This window comes from Onychomys torridus, chromosome 10, assembly GCF_903995425.1.
Source record: "Onychomys torridus chromosome 10, mOncTor1.1, whole genome shotgun sequence".
Lineage (NCBI taxonomy): Eukaryota > Metazoa > Chordata > Mammalia > Rodentia > Cricetidae > Onychomys > Onychomys torridus.
This window is the reverse complement of record NC_050452.1, coordinates 24,037,552-24,063,000: the sequence shown is the minus strand read 5'-3', so window position 1 is coordinate 24,063,000 and position 25,449 is coordinate 24,037,552. Positions and strand designations below refer to the sequence as shown.

Genomic DNA, 25,449 nt, shown 5'->3' with positions numbered 1-25,449 from the left:
GGGGGAGAAGGGGGGCTCCTATCTCCAAGACAGCAGCTGGGTCGCTGAGGGCAGTTCTTCACAGCCTCCCTCAAAAATGTGAATCCTCACAAGCTGTCTTCTCTGTCAAGGACAGTGGCTGGCTCCACAGGCCTGGGAAGTTGGTGATAAATGCACGAAGGTGACACGTCCACGCAACAGGTGACACTTTGAAGAACCAGCCTCCAGAGAGTGGGAAGGAGTGGGATGCCAGTACCCGCGGGGCTAAGTCTCTTTTACCCCCCTTCCCTCTCCTAGCAAGCCGGGAGGCTCGGAGCAGAGGGCACAACAGGTAGAGCATAGGCCTCCTTAGACCCCGCACATCCGCTCCCCCATAGCTTCTAATCTGCTTTCTCTCCTCCCAGGCCTTCCTTTCCCCGCCGCCACGCGCCCGGCACCCAGACCCTCTACGCTGGGCGCAGAGGCAGCTAGTAGTCGGGGCTCTGCGCTGCTCCGCCTCCCTCCCCCGCGGCCCCCGGTCCAAGGCCAACTCCTCCTCCTCCCCCTCCGGAAACCCGAAGCCCCCGCCCTGGCCAGGCCGTCGCAAGCACTCTGGAGGGCGGTCCGCGTGAGAGCTAGCCACGCGGGGTAGGAGCGCCCAGCGCCGCCAGAACCTCTCCCGGAGCCCCTCGTCCTCCCGGAATCTCCCTCTCCCACCCCTTTTTGGATGCCCTCGACGCCCACTTTGCTCCTCGGGGTTCCTCACGCCCTTTCCCGCCCCTGCGCGGGGCACCGCCCCTGCCACCCAAGTCCCGGCTTGAGCCCACGCCGCTGCCGCGCGTGCCCAAAGCCATGGCTGCGGTGCGCACCGCACCTCTGCTCTGCGGCCTCCTGGCACTGCTGGCGCTGTGCCCCGTGGGGAGCCCACAGACGGTGCTGACGGACGACGAGATCGAGGAGTTCCTCGAAGGCTTCCTTTCGGAGCTGGAGACCCAGTCCCCGCCCCGGGAGGACGACGTGGAAGCCCAGCCACTTCCCGAGCCCACCCAGCGTGCCCGCAAATCCAAGGCAGGGGGCAAGCTTCGAGCAGATGCTGAAGGTGAGAACCTGGAGGCATGAGAGGCCATGGCCTCAGATGAGCATACAGGGGCTCTGGAGGGTCTGGACACTTCCCCTGCTGCCCAGTGAGGAATGGCTCTCCAGTGTAAAAGGCAGCATCGTGCCCGCGGCAGTTCTAGCCAGGAGTTTGGAGACCTGGAGGTATGTCCAGCACAGGGTGGCACTGGGCTTTTGCAGTTCTGAGGATCCAGTCGTCCAAGTCTCATGAGGATGTAGGTTTGGGCCAGAGTGGGATTGTGTTTCACCTTCCGCGGTTCAAAACTGGCCCTAGTCTGTTAGTGGCAAGCTTCTGCCTCCTCTCCTCCCACAGGAACACACAAGCAGGGGAGGGGATGCGGAAGACATCCGTTCTCCAAACTTCCAGGTGAAAGTGGGCAGTCTGGGATGGTCAGAGCTAGCCGAGGTGATAGCATCACCGAGGCATGTAACCCGGAGCCTCTTACGTAACCAGTTGTCAGTAAATCTTGGCTGGTTTTCATGGCCCTCTGGAGGGTGGCAGAGGATCTTGTGATCTCTCTCCCAGGAGACTGTAAGGCACCATTCATCATTCCTGAGGTCAGCAGCTCCCCCTCCGGCCCCCACTGCTGTAGGTCTGTCCTGCTCTTCCCTGCCCCTCACCTCCCTGCACACTGACTCCAGCAGTCACGGCTTCCTAGACAGGGCTGAAATGACCCTGCTTCTGCTCCATGTTTTGTAATGTTCTCGGTGTTTCAGCCAACTGCCTTCGTGTTTCCCATCCACCATGAAATTCTCTGCAGCATTTGCCGCTCCTAGGGTGCTGGGAGGGTGGCCCCTGCTGCTAGACTTCTCTGAGATGAGCCAGCAGCTAGCAGCTACCTACCTGTCCCTCTGTCCTTGATGTGGTCCCCACGGCTTTCAACCTACCTTAGACCTTCCTTTTAGGCTTCAAGATGTACTGAATGCCTGCCTGCCTTCCAGCCTTGACGCAGGGCTGGGGAACCAAACCCAGGGCCTTGCACACATAAGGGGACTGCTCTAGTACTGAACTTGAGGGTCTGTTTGAAGCTTTTCTTGTCCCTGTATGGAGGCTCTAGGAAGGCTGAGCCATGTTCTTTAATTTGCCTGGCAGTTTGCTCAGAAGCCTTGCTCCTCTAGGCGTCTTCCCTGAGCCTTCCATGCCTGGCACAGAACTGCGTTCCGGGACTAACGAGACATTGAAAAAGTGGATTGTGAGGGACCCCCATGGAAGTTTTGGCAGATGGAGACGGCTCCCTAGATATCATGCCCCATGCTCAGTCTTCAGAGAAGCTGAGAGTTAATGCTGGGTGCTGGGGATGTGCAAACAGGAAGCCTGGACACAGATCTCATTCTACCTACCACTTGAACAAGTGGCTAACCTTTGTTTCCTGAGCTAAACCGGGGAATGACGGGTGCTCCCACACCTAGGCTGTAGGCACCCTGAGGGACCACATGGGCACACAGAATGGGCTCTGATTGATTCTACATCTTCATCCTTGGCAGTCCCTCCAGAAAAGAACAAAGACAGAGGGAAGAAAGGAAAGAAGGAGAAAGGCCCCAAGAAACAACCCCTGGAGGTGTCTACCAGGCCTCCCAAGAAAGGAAAGGAGAAGCCACCCAAGGCCACCAAGAAGCCCAAGGAGAAGCCACCCAAGGCCACCAAGAAGCCCAAGGAAAAGCCACCCAAGGCTACTAAGAAGCCCAAGGAGAAGCCACCCAAGGCTACTAAGAAGCCCAAGGAGAAGCCACCCAAGGCTACTGAGAGGCCCTTGGCAGGAAAGAGGCTCTCAACTGTGGCCCCCTTAGAAACGCTGGAGTGGCCACTACCCCCACCCTCCAACCCCAGCCCCAAGGAGCTACCACAGGAGAGAGGTTTGTAGCAGGCTCCTTGGGGGTTCTGACCTCTTTGAGGACATGGAGAAATGAGGAGAGGTTCCTGGGACCCTAACATAAGGAAGCTTTGAAGCCTTGTCATGAACTTGGTAGTTTTATCAGCAAGTTCTCTGAAGGCTGCCACTTGGTCAGGGAGAAAGCTTGGGAGCCTATAGGTGTCGAAACCTGTCTTCTGGTCCCACCTGCTTTCCTCGGCTGGCACCAGCTTTATAATAAGCTTCCTCCTGCCCCCCAGTGTATACCAGCAGAGTGCCTGTGTTTCCTTGGAGTGAGCCGTGGCCTTAGGAGGGTGTCCACAGGGTCCACAGGCTTTGATGCATTGCTGTCTTAAGCTCTCAAGGTGGTCTGGGGAGGCACCCCTGTTTATCTGCTTCTGGGTCTTGTGTGTTGTAGGAAAAGCCTTCCCGAATACCTGGCAGGGTCAAGGAGAGGGGACCCAGATGGAGGCCAAGGAGCACCAGCCGGGTGAGTAGCTGTCATTCTCTGGGTCTCAGGGTGACCAGCCACTCAGCCCTGCTAGACTCAGGGGCTTTCTGGACTGGACCTGGATAGGGTTGTCAGGAGGCCACTGTTATCTTCCCCTTAGAGCCAGAGGAGGAGACCGAGGCACCCACACTGGACTACAATGACCAGATAGAGAGAGAGGATTATGGGGACTGTGAGTAAACCCCTACCCAGGTGTGAACTAGACTCTGGCCTGGGCACTGATGGTTCTACCTGAGGTCCACCCAGCACAGCTGCTTAGAATCTACCTCCCCCTTAGTCGAATACATCCGGCGCCAGAAGCAACCCAAACCAACACCCAGCAGGAAGAGGCTCTGGCCAGGGCGCCCTGAGGAGAAGGCTGAAGAGCCAGAAGAAAGGAAGGAAATTGGTAAGATGGGAGGCAGTAGAAGGGACTCGGGGTCAGAGGAGAGGCCCTAGTTGACCTCCACCTTACCCCCACAGATCCACCTCTGAAGCCCATGCTGCCCCCTGACTATGGGGACGGCTACTTGATCCCCAACTATGACGACAGTGAGTATCTAGAATCCCAGAGTCCACAGGATACAGGCAAGTGGGTATCTGGGGCCAAGAGCACAGTCAGGACACTGGGCCTTCTCTGCCTACCTTCCTGGTTCCTGACTTTGCTCTTGCCTCCAATAAGGGTGTCCCTGGAACCGTTCTCAGCTCTGTTACCCTATGCGGGCCCAGCCCTCCCTCCCCTGGGCTTTAGCAGGCTTCCTGCCAGCTCACTGCATCTGCCTTCTCCAAAGAGTGGGCTGTGGCCATTGGGGCACTCCTTCCCGGATCCGACTGGATGCTCTTGACTAGTACAGGTCCTTACCTTTCCCTGCTCTTGTGTTACCATTGATGCCTCCAACCCTTGGCCTCAGCCCAGATCTCAGGGCCTGCCCCCTCCTGCCCACATGTGCTCGCTGCCACCCAGGCATCTCTCTGGCTCATCTTTGATTCTTCCTTCACATAGGCAGACCTTGTACCAGGTTTGTGACCTCAGTCCTGGCCTGTCCCCTACCTTCTCGCCTCTCTCCCCTATTGTTCAGGCCTACCTTATGGGCTCCTGTGAAGTCAGGAGCCAAGGCCAGCTCAGGATCGGGACCAGCTTAACCTGGCTTTCTCTCCTGCAGTGGACTATTACTTTCCCCATCCTCCACCACAGAAGCCAGATGGTGGACATGAGGTGGATGAAGAAAAGGAGGAAATGAGTGAGTGAGACCAGGCAGCTATCCTAGCCCACCACCACCATCTGAGGCCACATGTGTCTGCTAGATGGGCCTCCCGCTCAGCCTGATCCTTATCTGCATGCTCTAGGCTCAGCCTGACATCTCCCCATATGCTTTCAGGTCAGCCTGACCCCTCCTGCTTGCTCTCAGGTCAGCCTGACCCTCATGGACCCCTAGCTCAACCTACCACGCTTCTCCATGTATTCCCAGCAGAGCCTAGCCTCCCCTACTCCAGGCCCAGGGCTAACCTGACTGGCCTCTCTTATCTTCCATGTCCCAGAGAAACCCAAAAAGGAGGGCAGCAGCACCAAGGAGGAGACAGAGGACAAGTGGGCTGTGGAGAAAAACAAGGACCACAAAGGTGTGTGGCCAGTCCCCTGGGGGCAGCGTTCTGCGTAGGCCCTTGGCTTCAGCCCTTCCCTTTGTTTACAGGGCCCCGGAAGGGCGAGGACCTGGAAGAAGAGTGGACTCCGGTGGAGAAAATCAGTGAGTAGGGCTAGGTGTAGGGTCATGACCCCACTCAGGACCACACATGGGACCAGATTTCCTGGTGCAGCTTTGACCCTCAGAAGCCCATTCCACCATAGCTTCTTGTAGCACATGGGAGAGCCTCGTGAGCTGAAGACAGCCTTGCTCAGTGGCACCTGTGCTCTGACCAGAGGTTGGCCTGCTTCGGGGGTGGGGTGAGGGGTGGGGCAGAAGTTCTTGGTGTCCAGCAGCTGGGTGACAGTGGGATGGGGGCAGGGCCTAGAGGAGGGAGGGAGGTCTCCAGCTGCCTTTGGAGGTTTCAGTTTGAAGCCAGTGTGCAAACGACCTCGGCTGGGTGAAGTCCCCTGGGAACCTGGGATTTCTCTTAAGTGTTAGGCACCGCCAGCTCATTCTTCAGATGGTGGCTAATGCAGGGGAAGCAAGGTTGGGTCAGATTGGCTCCTGGCCTGATCTGAGTCCCCTTGAGATGGGTGGAGTCTGGAGTCTTCAGAGCCACACACTACACAGCTGCCCTCTGACTGGCACCCATGTGGAAGGCCCTCTGAATTAATGAAGGGAGGTTGAGTCCATGAGCCGCTAACCCAGGGTGTGCGTCTGCAGAGTGCCCACCTATTGGGATGGAATCACACCGCATTGAGGACAACCAGATCCGTGCCTCCTCCATGCTGCGCCACGGCCTGGGAGCTCAGCGGGGCCGCCTCAACATGCAGGTGAGTGAGTGGCCTGTCCATCCTGCAGTGGGCCAGGGCTCCCCTGCCCATGCTCAGCTTCCCTTTAACAGGCTGGTGCTAATGAAGATGATTACTACGATGGGGCATGGTGTGCTGAGGACGAGTCGCAGGCCCAGTGGATCGAGGTGGACACCAGAAGGACGACTCGGTTCACAGGCGTCATTACCCAGGGCCGAGATTCCAGCATCCAGTATGTAGATGGGCTCTTAGGCAGTGGGCAGGGGTTCCGGCACGGCTCTGAGTCGCACTTGGGACATTCCAGATGGCCCTTGACCTGAACTGCAAAGGCCAGAAAAATCAATGAGGGGCCAACCATGCACCTGGCCCCCAGTCCATGGCTAGTTGGTCTGCATGTTCAGATGGACAGTGCAACAGCCCATGGCCAGACACTGACTCTGGCTCCAGAGGTCCAGGCCATGCTCCACAGCCCTGCCCCAGGCTCAGAAGTTTGTCTCAAGGCCTTAGAGCCTTGGACGAGAGCAGCTTTGCCTTGACTGTGTCTGCTCCACAGTGACGACTTTGTGACCACCTTCTTCGTGGGCTTCAGCAATGACAGCCAGACCTGGGTGATGTACACCAATGGCTATGAGGAAATGGTGGGTGCCCAGATCTCCTGCTTGGCTGTCATTGTCTGGGCCAGGGTGGGCTCTTGGGAGGGCAGGGTACCACGCAGAGGCCTGCTTCTGTCTAGACCTTCTATGGGAACGTGGACAAGGACACACCTGTACTGAGTGAGCTTCCTGAACCAGTTGTAGCCCGTTTCATCCGCATCTATCCTCTCACCTGGAATGGTAGCCTGTGCATGCGCCTGGAGGTGCTGGGCTGCCCTGTGACCCGTGAGTGGAGAGGAGCTGGCTCTGGCTTTGGGTGGCTGCAATGGGATTTGGGTGTGGAGCAAAGGGCGGCCGATTCAGGCCCCGTACACCTGCTCTTCTGCAGCTGTCCACAGCTACTATGCACAGAATGAGGTGGTAACCACTGACAGCCTGGACTTCCGGCACCACAGCTATAAGGATATGCGCCAGGTTGGGAGCCAGAGTCACAGGCTGGGATGGGCCCTGGGCTGGGGTATGAGAGCTTATCCTCAGCCCTGTCCCTATCTCAAAGGCATACTCTCCCTTCAAGGAATGTTGGCCACCTCTTACTTTAGGGAAGGAACCAGTACCTGGGGGCGTCACAGGGATGGGAGTTAATTGCCTCCTCCTGTAGAAGCCATCAGGAGCAGGAGGATGCTGGTCAGTGACATCCTGTCTCCTCCCTGTCAGCTAATGAAGGTGGTAAATGAGGAGTGCCCTACAATTACCCGCACGTACAGCCTGGGCAAGAGTTCACGGGGGCTCAAGATCTACGCGATGGAGATCTCAGACAACCCTGGGGAGCACGAGCTGGGTGAGGACCTGGGGACATCGTTTTTTGCCCGGGTCCCTGAGCTGCTTCCCTCCTTGGGGCCTGTAAAGTCGATATACAGCACTCACCATCTCCTGCCTGACCTGGAGACCTCAGGGGGTCCAGGCCTGCCTTGCTGAGCACCAAAAGCCTCAGCTGCCCCAGACCTTATGGGTACATCTGGGCCTTGCCAGGCTAAGTACCTGCTGTGGCTCCTATCTTTGCAGGGGAGCCTGAGTTCCGCTACACAGCTGGGATCCATGGCAACGAGGTGCTAGGCCGAGAGCTCCTGCTACTGCTCATGCAGTACATGTGCCAAGAGTACCGCGATGGGAACCCCAGAGTGCGCAGCCTGGTGCAGGACACGCGGATCCACCTGGTGCCTTCACTGAACCCTGACGGCTATGAGGTGGCCGCACAGATGGTGGGTTGTGGGGCTGGCAAGGGGTGGGTAGAGACTAGAGGCATGGGTGGTCCTTCCCTGACTTCCCACCCCATAGTCACCTATGGTCTTCCTTGCAGGGCTCAGAGTTTGGGAACTGGGCACTGGGGCTCTGGACTGAGGAGGGCTTTGACATCTTTGAGGACTTCCCAGATCTCAACTCTGTGCTCTGGGCAGCTGAGGAGAAGAAATGGGTCCCCTACAGGGTCCCTAACAATAACCTGCCAATCCCTGAACGCTACCTGTCCCCAGATGCCACGGTGAGAAGCAGGTCTTGGCATGCCAAGCAGCTGGGGTAGGGTGGGGGATTGCTGATAGGCAGCTGAGGTGTTGGCATTGAGACCCTGGAGGACAAGAAGAATCAGATGTGGATAGGATGTGGGAAGAGTAGCATTAGTGTGGGGCTCCACAGTTGGGAGGGGACATGGCTTCTTGTGACACCCGTCCCTAGGTATCCACAGAAGTCCGGGCCATCATTGCCTGGATGGAGAAGAACCCCTTCGTGCTGGGTGCAAATCTGAATGGTGGTGAGCGGCTTGTGTCTTACCCCTATGACATGGCTCGGACACCTAGCCAGGAGCAGCTGTTGGCAGCAGCCATGGCAGCTGCCCGTGGAGAAGATGATGAGGAGGCATCTGAGGCCCAGGAGACCCCAGATCATGCTATTTTCCGCTGGCTGGCCATCTCTTTCGCCTCTGCCCATCTCACCATGACCGAGCCCTACCGGGGAGGGTGCCAGGCGCAGGACTACACCAGCGGCATGGGCATTGTCAATGGGGCCAAGTGGAATCCTCGGGCTGGGAGTAAGTCAGCCTGGGAAGAGCTTGGGAAAGGCCTGTGACCTGGGGAGGGGATGACCACGGGTCTGTTTTTGTCTGTCCAGCTTTCAATGACTTTAGCTACTTGCACACTAACTGCCTGGAGCTCTCTATTTACCTGGGCTGTGACAAGTTCCCTCATGAGAGTGAGCTGCCCCGTGAGTGGGAGAACAACAAGGAGGCGCTGCTTACCTTCATGGAGCAGGTGGGACAGCCTGGGCTATACAGGAGGAAGATAGAGCTTGGGAGGAGTGTGGACATGCAATCTCCATGTGGGCCCATACCTCCCTTTTGCAGGTGCACCGTGGCATTAAGGGTGTGGTGACAGATGAGCAAGGCATTCCCATTGCCAATGCTACCATCTCCGTGAATGGCATCAACCATGGTGTGAAGACAGGTATTCTGCATGTTCCGCGCCCCCCCCTCCCCTTTTTAAGGATCAACATGTACCTCTGGCTGGCCTGGAACTTCTGTATAGTCCAGGCTGCTCTTGAATTCACAGCCCTGCCTTGAGTACTGAGATTATAGAGCGAGTGTCGTGACACCTGGGCCATGTGTGTACAGCTTTGCCTTCCCAGGTGGGGCTCACTTTGTCCTCCCAAAGTAGTAGTAAGTCTCCCCAAGTAGCAAGGCAAGCCTGGGGAGATCTTTGAGGACTGGGCTTGGGGGAGTCTGAGAGGGCAGAGCTGGAGAGGCCCTGGGACAATCAAGCCTATCCTCTTTATACAGCAAGTGGGGGAGACTATTGGCGCATCCTGAACCCTGGTGAGTACCGTGTGACGGCCCACGCAGAGGGCTATACCTCAAGTACCAAGACCTGCAATGTGGACTATGATATTGGCGCCACCCAGTGCAACTTCATCCTGGCCCGCTCCAACTGGAAGCGCATTCGGGAGATCCTGGCTTTGAATGGGAACCGGCCCATCTTCCGCGTTGACCCCTCAAGACCCATGACCCCCCAGCAGCGGCGCATGCAGCAGCGCCGTCTCCAGTACCGGCTCCGGATGAGGGAACAGATGCGGCTGCGCCGCCTCAATGCCACCACAGGCCCTACCACAAGCCCCACCCCTTCCCCTACGCCCCCCTCTTCCCCTACATCAGGTGTTACGTGGAGACCCTGGGAAACCACAACCACTGCAGGCTGGGGGGAGTCCGAGACTGAGACCTACACAGAAATAGTGACCGAGTTTGGGACCGAGTATGGGACTGAGCTGGAGGAGGAGGAAATCGAAGAGGAGGAGGAGGAAGAGGAGATGGTCACAGGCCCCACGTTTCCGTTCACAACAGTGGAGACCTACACAGTGAACTTTGGGGATTTCTAAGACTGGGATCCCAATGCCTGGCCTAATTCAAACTAAGACAGCACTTCTCAAGTCTGTGCTGGCTGACACACAGCCATCAGAGGTCCCCTGGATAGGCCCTCCTCCCCAGTGTGGGACAGCAAGGCCACCAGGATTCCACAGCCAAAGCCTATGCAGAAGCTCCAGTTCTACCTGCCAGCCTTTGGGGAGGGGCAGGCAAGGAAGCCACAGTCACATCAATAAAACAAGCTCAAGGCACCAACTGCCTGTTCTGCCCAGCGGGAGGAGAAGAGGCTGGCTGGCTGGGGTCTCTCCCTGTCAGTCCCGTCCCACACATGCCCAGATGCTCAAGGTTCAGACCTGTAAAAATTCATGGTTTATTTACAGGGCTCACATGGCAAGGGGGAATGGCCCAGCTGCCTCTCATCAGGGACCCAGCCCCAGGTCTTCCAGCTCATCGTGTTCTGCTCCAAAGCCTGCAAAGCTGATAGGCTGGCAGGCCAGGCTGCGTAGGTTTACCAGGCAGGCAGTCTGTGTGGAACTAAAGTCAGGAACGGCCACCAACAGTACCACCTGGTCCTCAGGACCTGCAAGACAATCGTATAGGGCCCTCCTTAGGTTCTGGTAAGGCCTGCCTTACAGGGAAGTCCCCACAGTTGGAGCATGTGCTCAGATCCATCTCAGACCCTCTCCAGGCAGCCCACCACACACCAGACACAAAGGCCACTGCACAGACTGTCTATCCTGCAGGGACCCTTGTACCCAGGTGAGGCAAAACGGTTCCTGATGACTCAGGCCTGGAGCCCCCCCAAAGATAAAACTTACCTCGGATGATTTTGGAGCCAAAGCTGGGGGTGTTGCCACAGAAGTAGACATGAGGGCACTCCGGAAAGATGAATGGGTCAGTTTTGTAGAAGGGGTAACACCCTGGAGAAAGGTCTGTTGTTGAAGAGCTGCCCACTAAGGTGCTCCCCCGCACCCCAATGCTACAGCATCCCAACTGTGACAGAAGTGCCTTGTGGTCACCTGGCACCACTAGGGGCTGTACGCTCCCAGTTGGTAGCTGTACAGGTTTGGCTGCGGACAGAAGTGATGCAAAGTGGCTTCCAGAACAGCTTTGCTGAATATAAGGCTGGGCCATCCCAGCACGCTTGGTCCCACAAGTGTAATTGAGCAGATACCTAGGGTGTCTGGCGCCGTGGGGCTGATGTGACGGACCCGCAGGGTCCACTCTAGGATCTCTAAGTGGTCTTCCATGCTGCTGTACCGGAAGATATCACTCACATTCTGTCCAGACGTCCCCAGGAACCTGAGAGGGAAAAGCTCTGCTGATTGTGGCCTTGAGGGGGCGGCTATCACTGCCACCCCACGCATAAAGACTATCTCAGCACCTACCCGATGGCCTCTTGGGGGTGCTCTAGCCAACCTTATAGGGTAGATAGATACCAGGAGGGCCTTCTGCAGTCCTGTCTCCTCCCAGACTTACTTTGTCCCCATGTCTTGTACCATGCTGACTACCTGACTCCATCAATGGTGGCTTGGTATGGGTTGGTGACCAGCTGGAGTGTGGAATAGGCGGTGGCCAGTGGGAACATGCAGGGGTGCAGGGGCTGCTGCGGGAGGGTGTAGTTGGTTGGATCAAACTCGCCTGGCATCACATCCACAGGTACTGAGGCCTAGAAGGCATAAGGCAGGGAGAGCTCGTCGGCCTCAAGAGGCCCCACCCCCACTCTGCCCACCCTATCTTCCCTTCCCCCTCAACAGCAGCTTCAGCAGCTGGATTTCCACAGCCCCGGCAGTCCCCACGCCACTCACACTCAGCTGCAGGAGGATCTCATCCAGCATTTTGACTGCCTCCACGCTGGCTGCCTGGGTTTTCTTGGTGAGGTACTTGGCCTGGGAGAAGAGACCCAGGATGTGGTAGGGCCCTCAGTGAGGCTCTGATTAGGGGACACCCAGAGCCCATCAGGGTCCTTGGCGCTGAGAAAGGCAAAGGCCAGCAGCAGGTACGTCTACCTGCTGAAGGGCAGATACAGGCCCGGTCATGCTAACAGGCCAGGGCTGAGTAGTTGGGCAGACTCCATACCTTGTTGATAGAATCTCTGCTCTGGGTATTGTGACTGAGGAGGTTGCCTGCCAGGATGACCCGGGAGACATGGGCAGCACTACACTGCTCTCCTTCGTCCCCAAGCTGCCCCGTCACCACATCCACCAGCAGCTGGGTGCCCAGGAGGCTCTCGCCGCCACCTCCGCCCAGGCCCAGCCCGGATACCAGCAGCACAAATCTGCAGAGGATGGTGAGGTCTTGCAGGTTGCTGGAAGGGGGAGGCGATTCCTCCCAACAGAGACACTGGGGTGCCTGAGTGTGGCTCCTCACCTGTCTGTGTCAAGGGGGGGTATAGGCTTCTGGGGAGCCAGGTCAGCAAAGCAGTGGTCCTCAACCTGAAACCTGCCATCGTCTCTCACGGAGCCAAACACTGCCAAGACTGTTCCTGAGGGAAGGTGGAGGCGGAACCCCAAGGTAGCCTCTGAAGGTCTCCTACCTCTTAGCCACCCACCCCCCCAGCCACTCCAGCAAAGCCTCGATTAGACGCCTACTTCTCAGGCTCAGTGCTCTTGAATGGAGACGGGAAGACTGATTCCCAGATGATCATCCGTGGACAAGCAGCCTCTGACCACATAAACCCACAGCTACTTCCCGAGACTCTCGTGCAGCAGCCTTTAATTCATAGGCGTCCCGTACACACCTTGCTAGGTCTCCCACAGCCACCCTCCTTTCAGGATCCCCACCACTCCCACCTGTGACCAACTTCGACACATCGATGGTGCCTTTCAGTTTGATACGCTGTAATTCATCTTCTAAGACCAGCTCATCATCTGGGTGGATGTATTTGCTCCGAGGAGGCTGGGGGATCAGGTTGTGCTGGGAGGCAGAAGGAAGGCAGTCTCAGAGCCTGGGTCGCCATAGCTCCCGTGTTAGGAAGTGGTACCACAGTCCCTGCCTGCCTGGATTGGCTTTCTTACCCCCTCTAGGGTAAGAAAGGGTCAGAGGCCCAGCCTCAATCCACTGGGACAAGGTTGGCGCATCAGGGGTGGTAGGGCTCACCTCCTCGCTGATCTCCCGCAGGATGGAGGGCTGGAGCGGCATGGCTTTGAAGAGAGTGCCCACCACACAGCACTGTTCCCCAGGCTGCAGCTCACACAACTTCTTCACCCCGACTCCACTGCCTGGGTGTGAGGGCACAGAGTCAGACTGTGAAGGCCCACCCTGATGACACCCACAGAGGACCCTGCTGCCCAGCCTCTACTTAACTGGGACTCACAGGAGTGCTGCTCCCCTGGCCTTGGCCAGGAGGGAGAGCATGTTAAGTGAAGGTTCCCTGGACCTCAATGTGATGGTGAAGGGGTCCATCACAGGGGATGGAGGGGCTGTGGGTGGATGGAGTGGGACCTTGATACCAAACATCTACAGAGGCAGGGAAGGCCAGGGGCCAGGCTATGTAAGGATGGGAAAGAGACTGGAGCGGGGCAGGCACAGTCCCAGGACTCCAGGAGCCACCAGAAACTGGAAGGATCTACCCTAAAGCTTTGCTGACAACCAGATTTCAGACTTCTGGTCTCCAGAAAATAAATAATGTATTGTCCTAAGTCCCTTGTTTACAACATTTCTTTCTTTTTTTTTTTTTTTTTTTTTTTTGGTTTTTTAAAAAGATTTATTTACTTATTATGTATACAGCATGTATGACTGCAGGCCAGAAAAGGGCACCAAATCTCATTACAGATGGTTGTGAGCCACCATGTGGTTGCTGGGAATTGAACTCAGGACCTCTGGAAGAGCAGTCAGTGCTCTTAACCTCTGAGCCATCTCTCCAGCCCCAATACTTCTTTACCATGACCACAGGAAGCAACTATGAAATACCTACATCTCCATCACATGCTATGTCCTGACAACCACCATGTCCTTAACACTTCAGATTCTTTTGTTTGTTTTTTCAAGACTGTTTCACTACATAGCCCTGGCTGTCCTTGAACTCACTATGTAGGCCAGGCTGTCCTCAAACTCAGAGACCCACCTGCCTCTGCCTCCCGAGTGCTGGGATTAAAGGTGTGCACCTCCATGCCCAGCTAAGACTTTGGATTCTTATGTGCCAGCCCCTGCTCTGCCCAGTGCTTCATCCTCTGAAAATAGACTTTACAATTTTCACTTCCTGCCCCTCCACCTTGGTCCACTCTATCCCCTGTGGAGTCTGCAGCCTTGCTCATTCAAAGCCCCCAGGAGGCAGACCAGCACACGTGAATGCCCTGATGCTCAGCAGGACCGATGGGGAAAGCCAAGCTGGGCAGGAAGAAGGAATGCAAGTTCCAGAAAGTTCCAGGGATTCGTTAGCACAGACCCAATTGTAGAACAAATTGCTGAGGAGGCAGGGTGAAGTGGAGGCTGGGCCAGAACCACACTCATGCCCTGGAACAGCCAAGAACATTCCTCAGAGCTCCACCCAGAGGAGCAGACAATTCCACAGAAGGAAGAGGGGCTCTAGCACCACAGAAACAACAGATTCCAAATCCCCACCTGTGGCTCTGCTATGGTTTGGGTGTGGTCCATCCCTCAAAGACCAAGGCTCTTGGTGTCCAGCCTGCCATGATGAGGGGCTCTCTAGCGAGGGTGGGCAGAATGACTAATTTGCATTGAGGACAGGAAATAGCTGCCATCACTGCCAGAACTCAGTCTTTACCTCAGACCAGCTTCTGAGCCAAACCTAAGTTAAATCCCACAGGTTAATTTAATCCTCATTATTATCTTAAGAAGCAACAGAGAGCTAAAGAGGCTCAGTTTCCATGGTAACTGGAAACTGTTAACAGGTTAGAGAAAAGTCTGAGGTCTAGGTGCTGGGCTGCCAGGAGCAGCACACCCCAAGCTTACCCCAGTGCTGCTGGGCCCGGCTCACCAGGAAGGGTCTCATCTGGATGAGGCGGGTGGCATATATGTGAGCATACTGTCGGCTGAAGCTGCGCTCTCCCAGTCGAAAGGGCTGTGAGGAGTTGGTGTAAGTTGCGACAGGCACCCGGGCAAAGGTGGCGTTGCTGGCCGAAGGTGGGGAGAGCAGAGTGTGGGCCCTCTGTGCCGCCTGCTCGGAAAACATGGCAGCACCCGTGGCTTGTTCTGTCCAAGCAGCTGTGTCCAGGCTCAGGAGCATCACTGTAAAGACACACAAAGGCATCCCTGCAATTCCTACGTGAGCCCAAAGCGGCAGCCCCCCTGGTGTCTCAACCGAGCTGCCCGCACTACATCCAATGGGCACGGGGAAGGAAGGGGAGCGAGCATACGTGTGTCTGGAGATGTCATCCTGTAGCCTTAATCAGAAAAAACCTGGAGCTCACTCCAAACCTTGTTCATCAACTTCTCCATATTTCCACCCAATTACCAGGGTCTCAAATTCGATATGCACTCAGATCGAATTACTGATCTGCCTTCACCCACTTCCCTGGAAACTACCCCACCTCTGGGAATGCTGCCAGGCATCAAAGAAGCCTGCCATAATATAATTAGTAATAAAAATAAAACATAAAGTTGTCCTTGCTCTGCTCAAGACTCTCCAATGGCCTTTTCAGTAAATAGAGACCCAAGTTCTTAGCACTCCCTGTAAGATCAGCTCTGGGCCCACTGGCCCTTCCACCCCCGCACCTGTTTCTCCTTCCAAGTATCTCTTCCAGAGCACGGGAGGCCCGGCTACTCTAGGCTGGCTCTTCTCCTGTGTGCCCCCCAGGTTCACTGGCTATTCCCCTTCAAGTCTCTCCTCAAAACTCACCCCCCCACACCTAATGTACTACTCTGCCACTCCATGGTTTGTTTTCTCAAGCATTTACTTTGCCTCCTCCAAATGCACCCTAAGTTCCAGGAAGGCAGAGGTTTTTGTTTTCTTCCAAGAGGTATTGCACAACCGCCCCCAAACGAGTCCGATTAAGATGTACTCGGGGGATGCACGCAGAATTTCAGTAAATAGTACAGAGTGCTTCAACATATTTTTCATGCGTAGGTAAAACGACAACAGTCTGGACATTGTAAGTTCTTAATACAGCTTTCTTTTCATTTTACTTTTTTAGTACTGCTAATACAAAGTTCCAATTCTTCTAGCTGGCTCTGCTTTTCTTTAATAAGGCAGCTCTGGCTTAGGAAGAGGACTCAACGAATTTGCCAAAGGGGCGCGTGTGAAATGTAAGCCAAACATGCACGGTGGTGGGCAGCGGCCCACACGGTGCCCCCAGCCAGACGCGGCGGGCCACCCGCCCCGCAGCAGACACCCCCAGCTCGGGCCCACTCGGCAGTCCGTAGCACCATCGAGACCCCGGCCCGCGACCCCAGGAGCCCCCAGACTGGCCCAGCACCCACGTTAAGCCCGCTCGGCAGCACACTCACCGCGCCGCGCCGCATCCCGCCAATCTCCGCGCGCCCGTCCCGCCCACCGGCGCACCCGGCCAATCGTCTCCCGCTTCGCCCCGCCCATCGCCGCACGCCTCATCCGGCCAATCCCCGTGTGCCCCGCCTCTGGACGCCGAGGGAACACGGAGCCACGCCTCCGGTTGCTCGGACAACGTGCCTCCGCCCCACCCCGCGCTAGGTTTCATGCGCGTGCGTGTTTCTGCCGCTGGGCCGCACAGTGTGAGGCTCTCGGCCCGTCCCGCAGTCCGCAGTCGCGGGTGGCTTGGTGGCTCTTGGGATGAAGCTTCCCGACACTCTATCCTGCGCTGGGATTCTCATGCTGGCTTCAGAAGGCCTGTCCTACCAAGCAGCCCGTACTAATCCGTGCAAGCTCTCCACTCTCTGAATTCTCAGGCCTTACTGCACCTCCTTCTCAGATTCCCTTTGAAGCATGAGCTAGGCTCCCATCTCACAGGCAGGGGAACGGAGGCAAGGAACACTCACCCCGCTAGTGAGCCAAAGCTGGGATTCACACTAACACACACCCTGACTGACTTCAAGGGCAGCAGACTTCCGTGGTAACATTGTGCCTTTTCATTTTTTTTTCCGCCTAATTACTCAGTCCGAAACTTAGTATTTAAGGTACCTTCCTTCTAACCTGATGAGTGTTTTGTTTTGTTTTTCATTTTATGTGTGTGGGTGTTTTGCCCGCGTGTAAAGTTGCGCCCTACATGAGTGCAGCGTCTTCAGAGGCCAGAAGAGGGCGTGAAAGGCCCTGAACTGAAGTTACAGATGGTTTAAGCTGGGTGTGAGTGCTGGGAATCCTGGAAGAGCAGCCGGTGCTCTGAACTACTGAGCCATCTCCCCAGCCCCTGGTTTGTTTTTGTTTTTTAGTGGATCTATTTATTTTAATTACGTGAATGCATGTGTGCCTGTGTGTGGGTCTGTGCATGTGAGTGCAGGTGGCCTCAGAGGACAAAAGAGAATGTGGGGTCCCTTGAAGCCACTCAACAGTGGGTGTTGGGGGCCCAGCGGCGCTCTCTGAAAGAGCAGGAAGTGCTCTTACCTGAGCCCTCTCTCCAGCCTCTTCTTCCCGCTTTCATATTATTTTAATAAGCCGGGTGGTGGTGGCGGCGGCGGTGCACGCCTTTAATCCCAACGCTTGGGAGGCAGAGGCAGGCGGATCTCTGTGAGTTCGAGGCCAGCCTGGGCTACAGAGTGAGTTCCAGGAAAGGCGCAAAGCTACACAGAGAAACCCTGTCTCGAAAAACCAAATTAAAAAAAAAAAAATTTAATAATTTATTTTTAATATTTCACTTTGTCAAATACTCTTTCCTATGTAATTTGGGGTGAGTGTGTGGGGTTTTGGCCTGCTGATTCAAGTAGTCTGTGGCATTTTTAAATATTATGTTGAAACATTGTTGTAGTCCAGGGACAAACCCCATCTGATGGATGTAGAAGCTAGTGAGTGGAAACAGAACTCAGAGTTACACCAAGCTTTCTAGCTGCTTGTCTCCCTCGTCTAGAGATGCTCATCTGGTTTTTAGCTGCTGTCTCCCAGCGTTGGCTTCAACCCACAGAACTCTCTTTAGTATTTCTTGCAGTAAAGGTCTACTGGTAATGAACTCCATCAAATCCTGTCTGCGAGTGTCTTTATTTCTACTTTTTCTTGAGACGGGTGTAATGTATCTGGTGTAGAACTCATAGTGTAGCCAAGCAGGACCTTAAACTCCTGATTTTTCTGCCCACACCGGCGTGCTGGGATTGCAGGCGTTGCCACCACCCTGAGTTCAGCAATGCTGAGCAAGCTCTCTGCCGGCTGAATTACATCCCCTCCCCCTACTCCCCGCTTTGCTTTGGTTTGGTTTGGTTTGGTTCTGCGTCGGGTATCTTGCTAATCTGCAGTTGTTAGCTTCTGCCTCCAGAGTGCTAGGACTACAGGTGTTCTAGTTAGGTCTCCATTGCTGTGATAAACATGGTCAAAAGCAACTTGCGGGGAAAAGGTTTATGTAATCTTATAGGGAAGTCAGGGCAGGATGGATATGTTGGCCACCTTCATGGTGTTCACACATCTAGGAGGATCTGTTCACTTTAGCATTTTTTCTGTTTCTTAGATTTTTTTTTTCTTCTAAACTTTTTTTGGGGGGTGGGGGTTTCGAGACAGGGTTTCTCTGTGTAGCTTTTCGCCTTTCCTGGATCTCGCTCTGTAGACCAGGCTGGCCTCAAACTCACAAAGATCTGCCTGCCTCTGCCTCCTGAGTGTAAAAATTTTTATGTATAAATGTTTGCCTGCATGTAGATCTGTGCACCATGTGCATGAAGTGCCCTCAGTGGCCAGAAGAGGGCATCAGATCCCCTGGAATCAGAGTTACCATGAGGGTGCTGGAACTGAACCCAAGCCTACCATCTCTCTGGCTCCCTATTCCTTACATTTGATAATTTTATCTGATTTTCACCTTTGCTGTTCTTTATTGTCCCTGCTCAGATTACCTTAAACTCTGAGTCTACTAAAGGTTTCATTTTAGTTGGATTTTTAAGCTTAAAAGTTTTCTTTTTGTCTATACACTCATTTGATTGCGCTGTGTGCATGTGTTTGACCGTGTGCATCCTCATTAATCATCATTAATACAGTTGCTTCAGAAAAGCCATCTGGGGCAGTTTGAATCTCGGTAGGAGGGAGGAGTGGGCGCCTGGCCTCGTCTCTTTTCTTGTCCGATCTGCAGCACGGTCAGAGATGGCTGGTGGTAAGGCTGGAAAGGCCAAGACAAAGGCCGTATTCATCGAGACCTGAAATCTAGGACAAGCAGCCACGGATGGACACCGCTGTGTACAGCACAGCCATCCTGGAGTACCTCACCACAGAGGTACTAGAGTTGGCAGGAAATTCATCGACTTGAAGGTAAAGCGTATTACTCCTCATCACTTGCAACTTGCTATCTGTGGAGATGAAGAATTGGACTCTCTGATCAAGGCTACAATTGCTGCTGGTGGTGTCATCCCACACATCCACAAGCCTCTGATTGGGAAGAAAGGACAACAGAAGACTGCCTAAGGATGCCTGGATTCCTTATTACCTCAGGACTCTAAATATTCTTAACAGCTGTCCAGTGTCGGTGATTCCAGTGGACTGTATCTCTGTGAAAAACAGTTTTGCCTTTTGTAATTCTATTTGAGCAAGTTGGAGGCTTAATTAGCCTTCCAACCAACCAAATTTCTGCATTCGGGTCTTAACCATATTTAAGTGTTACTGTCTGTGGCTTCAAAGAAGCTATTGATTCTGAAGTAGTGGGTTTTGATAGAGTTGACTGTTTTTAAAAAACTGTATTTTAATTGTGATGCAGAAGTTATAGTAACAAACATTTGGTTTTGTACAGACATTATTTTCACTCTGGTGGATAAGATCAATAAAGGTCATATTCCTCTCCCCCTCCAAAAAAAAAAAAAAAAAAAAAGAAAAGAAAAGAAAAGAAAGAAAGAAAAGAAAAGCCATCTGGCCTTTCTCTGGTTTATATGTCTTATATGTCTTTCCACCCCCTCATCCTCATGACCCCTCAATCTTTCTGGTATGAATTTTATTGATGTTTCCCCCTTTGAATAGTTCATACTGTCCTGTTTCTTTTATACTATGTGATTTTTAATTTGGGGTGGGGGTTGAAAATTTTTTGGATTTTTTTTTAAGGTTTGTTTTTTTGAGACAGAGTTTCTCTGTGTAACTTTGGAGCCTGTCCTGGAACTCACTCTGTAGCCCAGGCTGGCCTTGAACTCACATTGATCCGCCTGCCTCTGCCTCCCGAGTGCTGGGATGAAGGCGTGCGCTGCCCCATTGTTATTCATCTGTTTCTTTTGCTCTTCTTTCCCATCTCCTTGTCCCTCTCTTTCTGATCTCTTCTTTCCCTCCCTTGTGCATTCACGGTAGGTGTGTCATGTGACCCTGTCTCCTCCTCACTTGTCCTGGTCACCCTCCTCCCTCCCTACCTACCCCCCCCCCCTCTGATTTATGAAAAACTGAGCACTTGGACCCCACAATCAGAAACTCTAGAACTCCAGGCTGGAGAGATGGGACAGCAGTTTAGAGTTCTTGCCGATCTTGCAGATTACTCGGGTTCGGTTCCCAGCACCCCATGGCAGCTCACAACCGTCTTCCTTTAAATCATTCCCTTAGCTGAGGCACATTGCTCACTCAACAGCAAGATAACTATCATAGACCTGCAAGGTCCCTAAAAGGCTTGGACCCCAAGGAGGTGCTGGGGAAGACAGTGGAAACTTTAAGAGGTATGGTGTAGGAAGATACGCCCCTGGCCTTTTCTCTCCCTTTCTTCTCACCCCCTAGCTGTGAGGTGAGCTGTTTGGCTCCATTTTACATTTCTGCCATGGTACATTGCCTTGTCTAAAAACAGTAGGGCCACAGATCATGAGCCTGCACTTCTGAAACCAAAACTTAAAATAGACCTTCTTTCCCTTGCTGCCCTCCCAGGGTCTTACTCTGTTGCTAAGGCTAGCCCCCAAGTCCCAGGCTCAAGCACTTCTTCTGCTAATCTTCCGAAGTAGCCAGGGCTGTAGGTGTGTACCTTTGTTCCTGACTAAGCCTTTTCGTAAATTGATTATCTCAGGTATTTATTTTGTTACTGTGATGGAAAACTGTCTGAGGAATACAGGCTTGGTGTGTGGGGTCGTCAGTGTCTTAATTAGTGTTCTGTTGCTGTGAGAGGACACCATGACCAAAGCGACGTATAAAAGAAAGCATCGGGGCATTGTTTACAGTTTCTGAGGGTTAGTCCATCTCTGTCATGTCAGAGAGCATGGCAGCTGGCAGGCATGGCCTGGAGCAGGAGCTGAGAGCTTCCGTCTGATCCACAAGCAGAGGCAGAGAGACTGGGCCTGGTGTGGGTCTTTGAAACCTCAGAGCCCACCCCCAGTGACACCTCCTCCACACGACTCCTACCCTTCCCAAACAGTTCACTAACTGGGAACCAAACATTCAAATATATGAGCCTGTGGGGGGCATTCTTGTTCAAACCACCCCAGTCAAGGAGTTAGGGAATTCCAAGAGGAGCTAGAGTCCCTAAGAAATGTCTCAAACTTTGAAATGTGGACATTTCAGCAAGCAGTTGGAACTTCTGGAAGTTCTTGTCACAGCTTAGTTAAAAGCAAAGGAGGTAAACAGCCTGGGGCCTCATTACTTTGGGCCTGTGGTGGGCTGAAATCCTGCCAGCAGGAGCAAGTGGAGGAGGCTGTTCAGGTCATAGCAGAGGGAAGCAAAAGGGTGGAGAGAATACATACTGTTAGCCGGGCCATCCTGGCCCAAAGATAAAAGAAAAGCCAGTAGCCATGGGTGTGCTTGGTTATTTCCTACCTCACACACTCATTTTGAGTTTGGGGCCATGCAGAACAGCCTTTGACTGACTGCAGAGTTAAACCAGCAGTTACAGGATGCGATTATTTCTTTCTTGGTTTGTCTGAGTGTGGTTTTCATGTCCAGGGCTCACATCAACCTGGCCAGAATGCACTTTGCATGCCCACCTCAATGGAAGCCTAAAAGGACAAACTGTGGCTGGTTCACCGTTTTGTCTTGTTGTAAGACATACCATCCTTTCCTGACTCTGCTTTCAGTAACCATTTCCTCAGTGTTTTGTCTAGACTCCATGGTTCTTTGTCTGAGAAGGGACTCTAGAAACAGTGTCCCTTACCTAAGGCCACTTCACCCAAGAACCAAGGTGATTTCTAGCTCTCTGGTAACAGGTGTTGGGAGAATCATTGTGTATGGAAGGGCCATCCCTGGCTAGCTGAGCCCTTTTGGTAACTCTAGGAATAACTGGCTGGCTTTGGGAGGAGCAGTTAGAGAAGTCACCAATGCCAGGCATCAAGTTGAAGTAAATACAGTTAATCTAGGGCTGCCAACATGGCCCAATGGGTAGAGGCACTTGATGCATAAGCCTGACTGCTGGAGTACCATCCCCAGAACCCACATAAAGGTGGAAGGAGAAACGGACTCCCCAGCCCTGGGGTTTTTTTTAAACAATGGCTTTTTAAAAATGAATTATTTTAGATTTTTTAAGTTTTATTTAATATGTATGAGTGTTTTGCAGGTCTGTGAACCACATGCATATAGTACCCAAGGTGGCCAGAAGAAAGTGTCAGATCACCTGAAATTGGAGTTATGGATAGTTGTGAACCACTGTATGGGTGCTGGGAATTGAACCTGGGTCCTGGGTCCTCTGTAAGAGCAACAAGTGCTCTTAACCGCCGAGTCATCTCCCCAGCCCTAAAAGAAAAGCTTTAACATCTGGCTTCTGGTCAGGCATCTAACAAGTTGGAAAGTGACCACTCCATCTACACAATAAAGAGAACTGCTAAGCAAACCCCAAATTACCAGCTTTTGTTAGAGTCATCAGAGGATTGCGGTCTTAGGGTGAACCACTGTCCTGAATACTTGGCACAGATGCACAGAGAACCACAGCTTACCCACAGCTAGAACCGGACTCAGGCTGCAGAGCTTAAACTGTAATCAGGAAATTGCTAGACTCAATATGGACGGTGCTTCAGGTCTCGCTTTAAGACAGGGTCTCACTGCCTTGGAACCCACAACCCTCCTGCCCTGCCTTCTTAAGTGCTCACCTTACAGGCAGACACCACTACACCTACCACTAATAGGGACAATATTGAGAAAACACACAATCAGGGAGCCAGGTGTGGTTGCGAATGCCCATAATCCCAGCAGAAGGATCGTGAGTTCAAGGCTAGTCTGGACTTCACGTGGTGCTGTCTTCACGAATCCTCTAGGGAAGCTGCTTCTCTTTTCTCAGTTGTTCACAATTTTACACATATATAATGTGTTTTGATCATATCCTCACCTCTCACACTGAAGGCAGCCTGGTCTAGTGAGTTGTAAGTTCCAGGACAGCCAGGGCTATGTAGAAAGACCCCATTCAAGAAACCAAATAATAGGAATAGGAATAATAAACAATAATACTAAAATAAATAAAAATGAAGAAGGAGAAGAAATCACTTGACCCCAGCAACCATTAACGGCTCTTGGCCCCTCAGGGAGGGTGGCCTGTGAATCCCTTCCCCATCTGTGATGGAGGGTTGATGGGCCCAGTCCGTCCAGGCGGAAGCTTGGTCTTAAGAAGACCCTACACTGTGCGTGAGTCTAACCTTCACAAGCTCTGGTAAAGATGTTACAGTCATCTGGCTGAGATCCTTTCCCTAAACAGAAATAGTGGGCGGGCAAGGGCAAGCTTTGCCAGCACTGGTGTTTGCCAGCTTTCTCTCCTGTGAAGGGCCGCAGTGAAGAGGTCGGCGCTCCAGCGGCACCCTCCAGTGGGGTGCTTGTGCAGGCCCCGGTGGAGGGACATGGGCCTTTGTAAACATTATAGCTCTTTGAAGCTTTTCTATGATTATTTTATTTTATGTGTATGGGTGTTCTGCCTGAGTAGGTCTGCATCATATATATGCCTGTTGCCCTCAGAGGCCAGAAAGAGTTGGCTCTGCTGGAACCGGGGTTACAGATGGCTGTCAGCTGTCACGTGGGTGCTGAAATCGAACCCCAGCCCTCTGGAAGAGCAGCCCATGCTCTTAGCTGTCGAGCCATCTCTCCATCCACACATTATAACTCGCGTGGGCCTAGGAAATTGGGCTTTCCTGGCTGTTGCATAGAATTCCTGAGTCATTATGGCAGCAGTGTTCCAGCTCCCGGGCCTGGAGTGTCTGGGACTCTTTGCCCTCAGGCTTGGCAGTTCTCCAGAACTCTGCCAGTGACCAGAGCCTGCAGTTTTTCTCCTCAGGCTCCTGCCAGCTTGCTTGCTTGCTTGCTTGCTTGCTTCCTTCCTTCCTTCCTTCCTCCCTCCCTCCCTCCCTCTCTCCCCCCCTCTCTCTTTCTTTTTTCTTTCTTTTTGGTTTTTCGAGACAGGGTTTCTCTGTAGCTTTGGAGGCTGTCCTGGAACTCGCTTTTGTAGACCAGGCTGGCTTCGAACTCACCGAGACCCACCTGCCTCGGCCTCCAGTGTGCTGGGATTACAGGCGTGCGCCACCACCGCCCACTGATCCCCTTGTTCCTGCCCTGGCCACAGCCTTGGGCTCTTCAGCAGCTGCTAAGGAGCAAAAAGATGCTCAGCCCCCTTTTGTGCCCGCTGACCACTCTGCTGCAGCGGCCAATCTGCTGCTCGGCTGTGTCTTTCTTCTTTCGAAAATCATTTTATTTTCAATCATGTGTGTCTGTATGTGCATGATGAGTACAGGTGCCTGTGGGGGCCAGAGGCATCAGATCCCCCTGGAGCTGGAGTTACACGAGGTTGTGAGCTGCCTGATGTGGGGGCTGGGAATCAAAGCCAGGTCCTGTGCAAAAACAGTACACACTCTTAACCCCTGAGCCGTCACTCCAGCCCACCCACTACTGCCCCCTCCACCTTGCCATTTTTCTTGTTCCCAGCTCAGCCTGTACTGCTAAAGGGTAGGGAAGAAAAGACTGCTCAGAGGTCTTTTGTTGAGCCTGATGTTGCAAAGCTGGGCGTTATATCCCAAGGGAGTATCTCTAAGGCACCTCACTGAATCTAAGCAGCCTGTGAATACAGTCAGAGAAGGGGAGCTTGGACCAGTCATAGCACCTGTCACGTGCAGATGAAGGTTTGGGTTTGAACGAAACACTTCTTGCAGGCAAATCAGCCTTCCCTCATTAGCATCAGTCACAGTTTTGTGTTTCCCCCCTCAGCCCCCTCAGCCCCCCAACACACCCCCAGGCCACTAAGGGAAGTCCCCTCTCTGACCTCAGGCAGACATTGTTGCAGGGTCATCATGAGTTCATTAAGGCTTGTTAGAGTACAATGTGTCTGGTGTAAACTGTTGGAAACACTCCTGCCAGAGGCTGTACCTTCAGGAGCGACCAGCTGCCGCTGTTGGGTAGTATATTCAAGGTATCCATGGAACCTTCATAATGCTGGTAGAAGGCAGTCTCACTGACTGTCTGACTGATTTATTTATTTATTATGTATAGTGTTCTAGCTGCATGTGTGTTTGCAGGCCAGAAGAGGGCACCAGATCTCATTATAGATGGTTGTGAGCCACCACGTGGTCCTGGGAATTGAACTCGGGATCTCTAGAAGAGCAGCCAGTGCTCTTAACCGCTGAGCCATCTCTCCAGCCCCTGATGATCCTCTTAAAAATATATTATTTTAGTAGTAGTAGTATTACTATCA

The 25,449-nt window shown here is 53.5% G+C and overlaps 2 protein-coding genes and 1 pseudogene across 2 annotated transcripts; 2 read left to right on the top strand and 1 right to left on the bottom strand.

Moving 5' to 3' along the window:
• The first annotated feature begins 536 nt into the window (after window positions 1-536).
• Aebp1 (AE binding protein 1) lies at window positions 537-10,499 on the top strand. Its single transcript, XM_036201034.1, has 21 exons — window positions 537-1,057; window positions 2,560-2,928; window positions 3,343-3,414; window positions 3,536-3,607; window positions 3,713-3,823; window positions 3,898-3,966; window positions 4,578-4,655; window positions 4,954-5,034; window positions 5,106-5,159; window positions 5,763-5,872; window positions 5,944-6,083; window positions 6,405-6,489; window positions 6,585-6,729; window positions 6,833-6,918; window positions 7,159-7,282; window positions 7,507-7,703; window positions 7,802-7,981; window positions 8,173-8,524; window positions 8,605-8,744; window positions 8,837-8,936; window positions 9,269-10,499. The coding sequence occupies exons 1-21, from the start codon at window positions 811-813 to the stop codon at window positions 9,859-9,861; spliced, it is 3,405 nt and encodes a 1,134-aa protein (XP_036056927.1). The 5' UTR covers window positions 537-810; the 3' UTR covers window positions 9,862-10,499.
• Pold2 (DNA polymerase delta 2, accessory subunit) lies at window positions 10,194-16,314 on the bottom strand. The gene is made up of 11 exons (XM_036201035.1): window positions 16,256-16,314; window positions 14,762-15,037; window positions 12,947-13,068; window positions 12,640-12,763; window positions 12,218-12,332; window positions 11,927-12,125; window positions 11,656-11,736; window positions 11,359-11,516; window positions 11,022-11,149; window positions 10,666-10,767; window positions 10,194-10,427 (listed from the first exon to the last, which is right to left on the bottom strand). The coding sequence occupies exons 2-11, from the start codon at window positions 15,033-15,035 to the stop codon at window positions 10,267-10,269; spliced, it is 1,464 nt and encodes a 487-aa protein (XP_036056928.1). The 5' UTR covers window positions 15,036-15,037; window positions 16,256-16,314; the 3' UTR covers window positions 10,194-10,266.
• A 2,544-nt stretch (window positions 16,315-18,858) lies between these two features.
• On the top strand, window positions 18,859-19,652 carry LOC118592433 (annotated as a pseudogene).
• The last annotated feature ends 5,797 nt before the right edge of the window (window positions 19,653-25,449 follow it).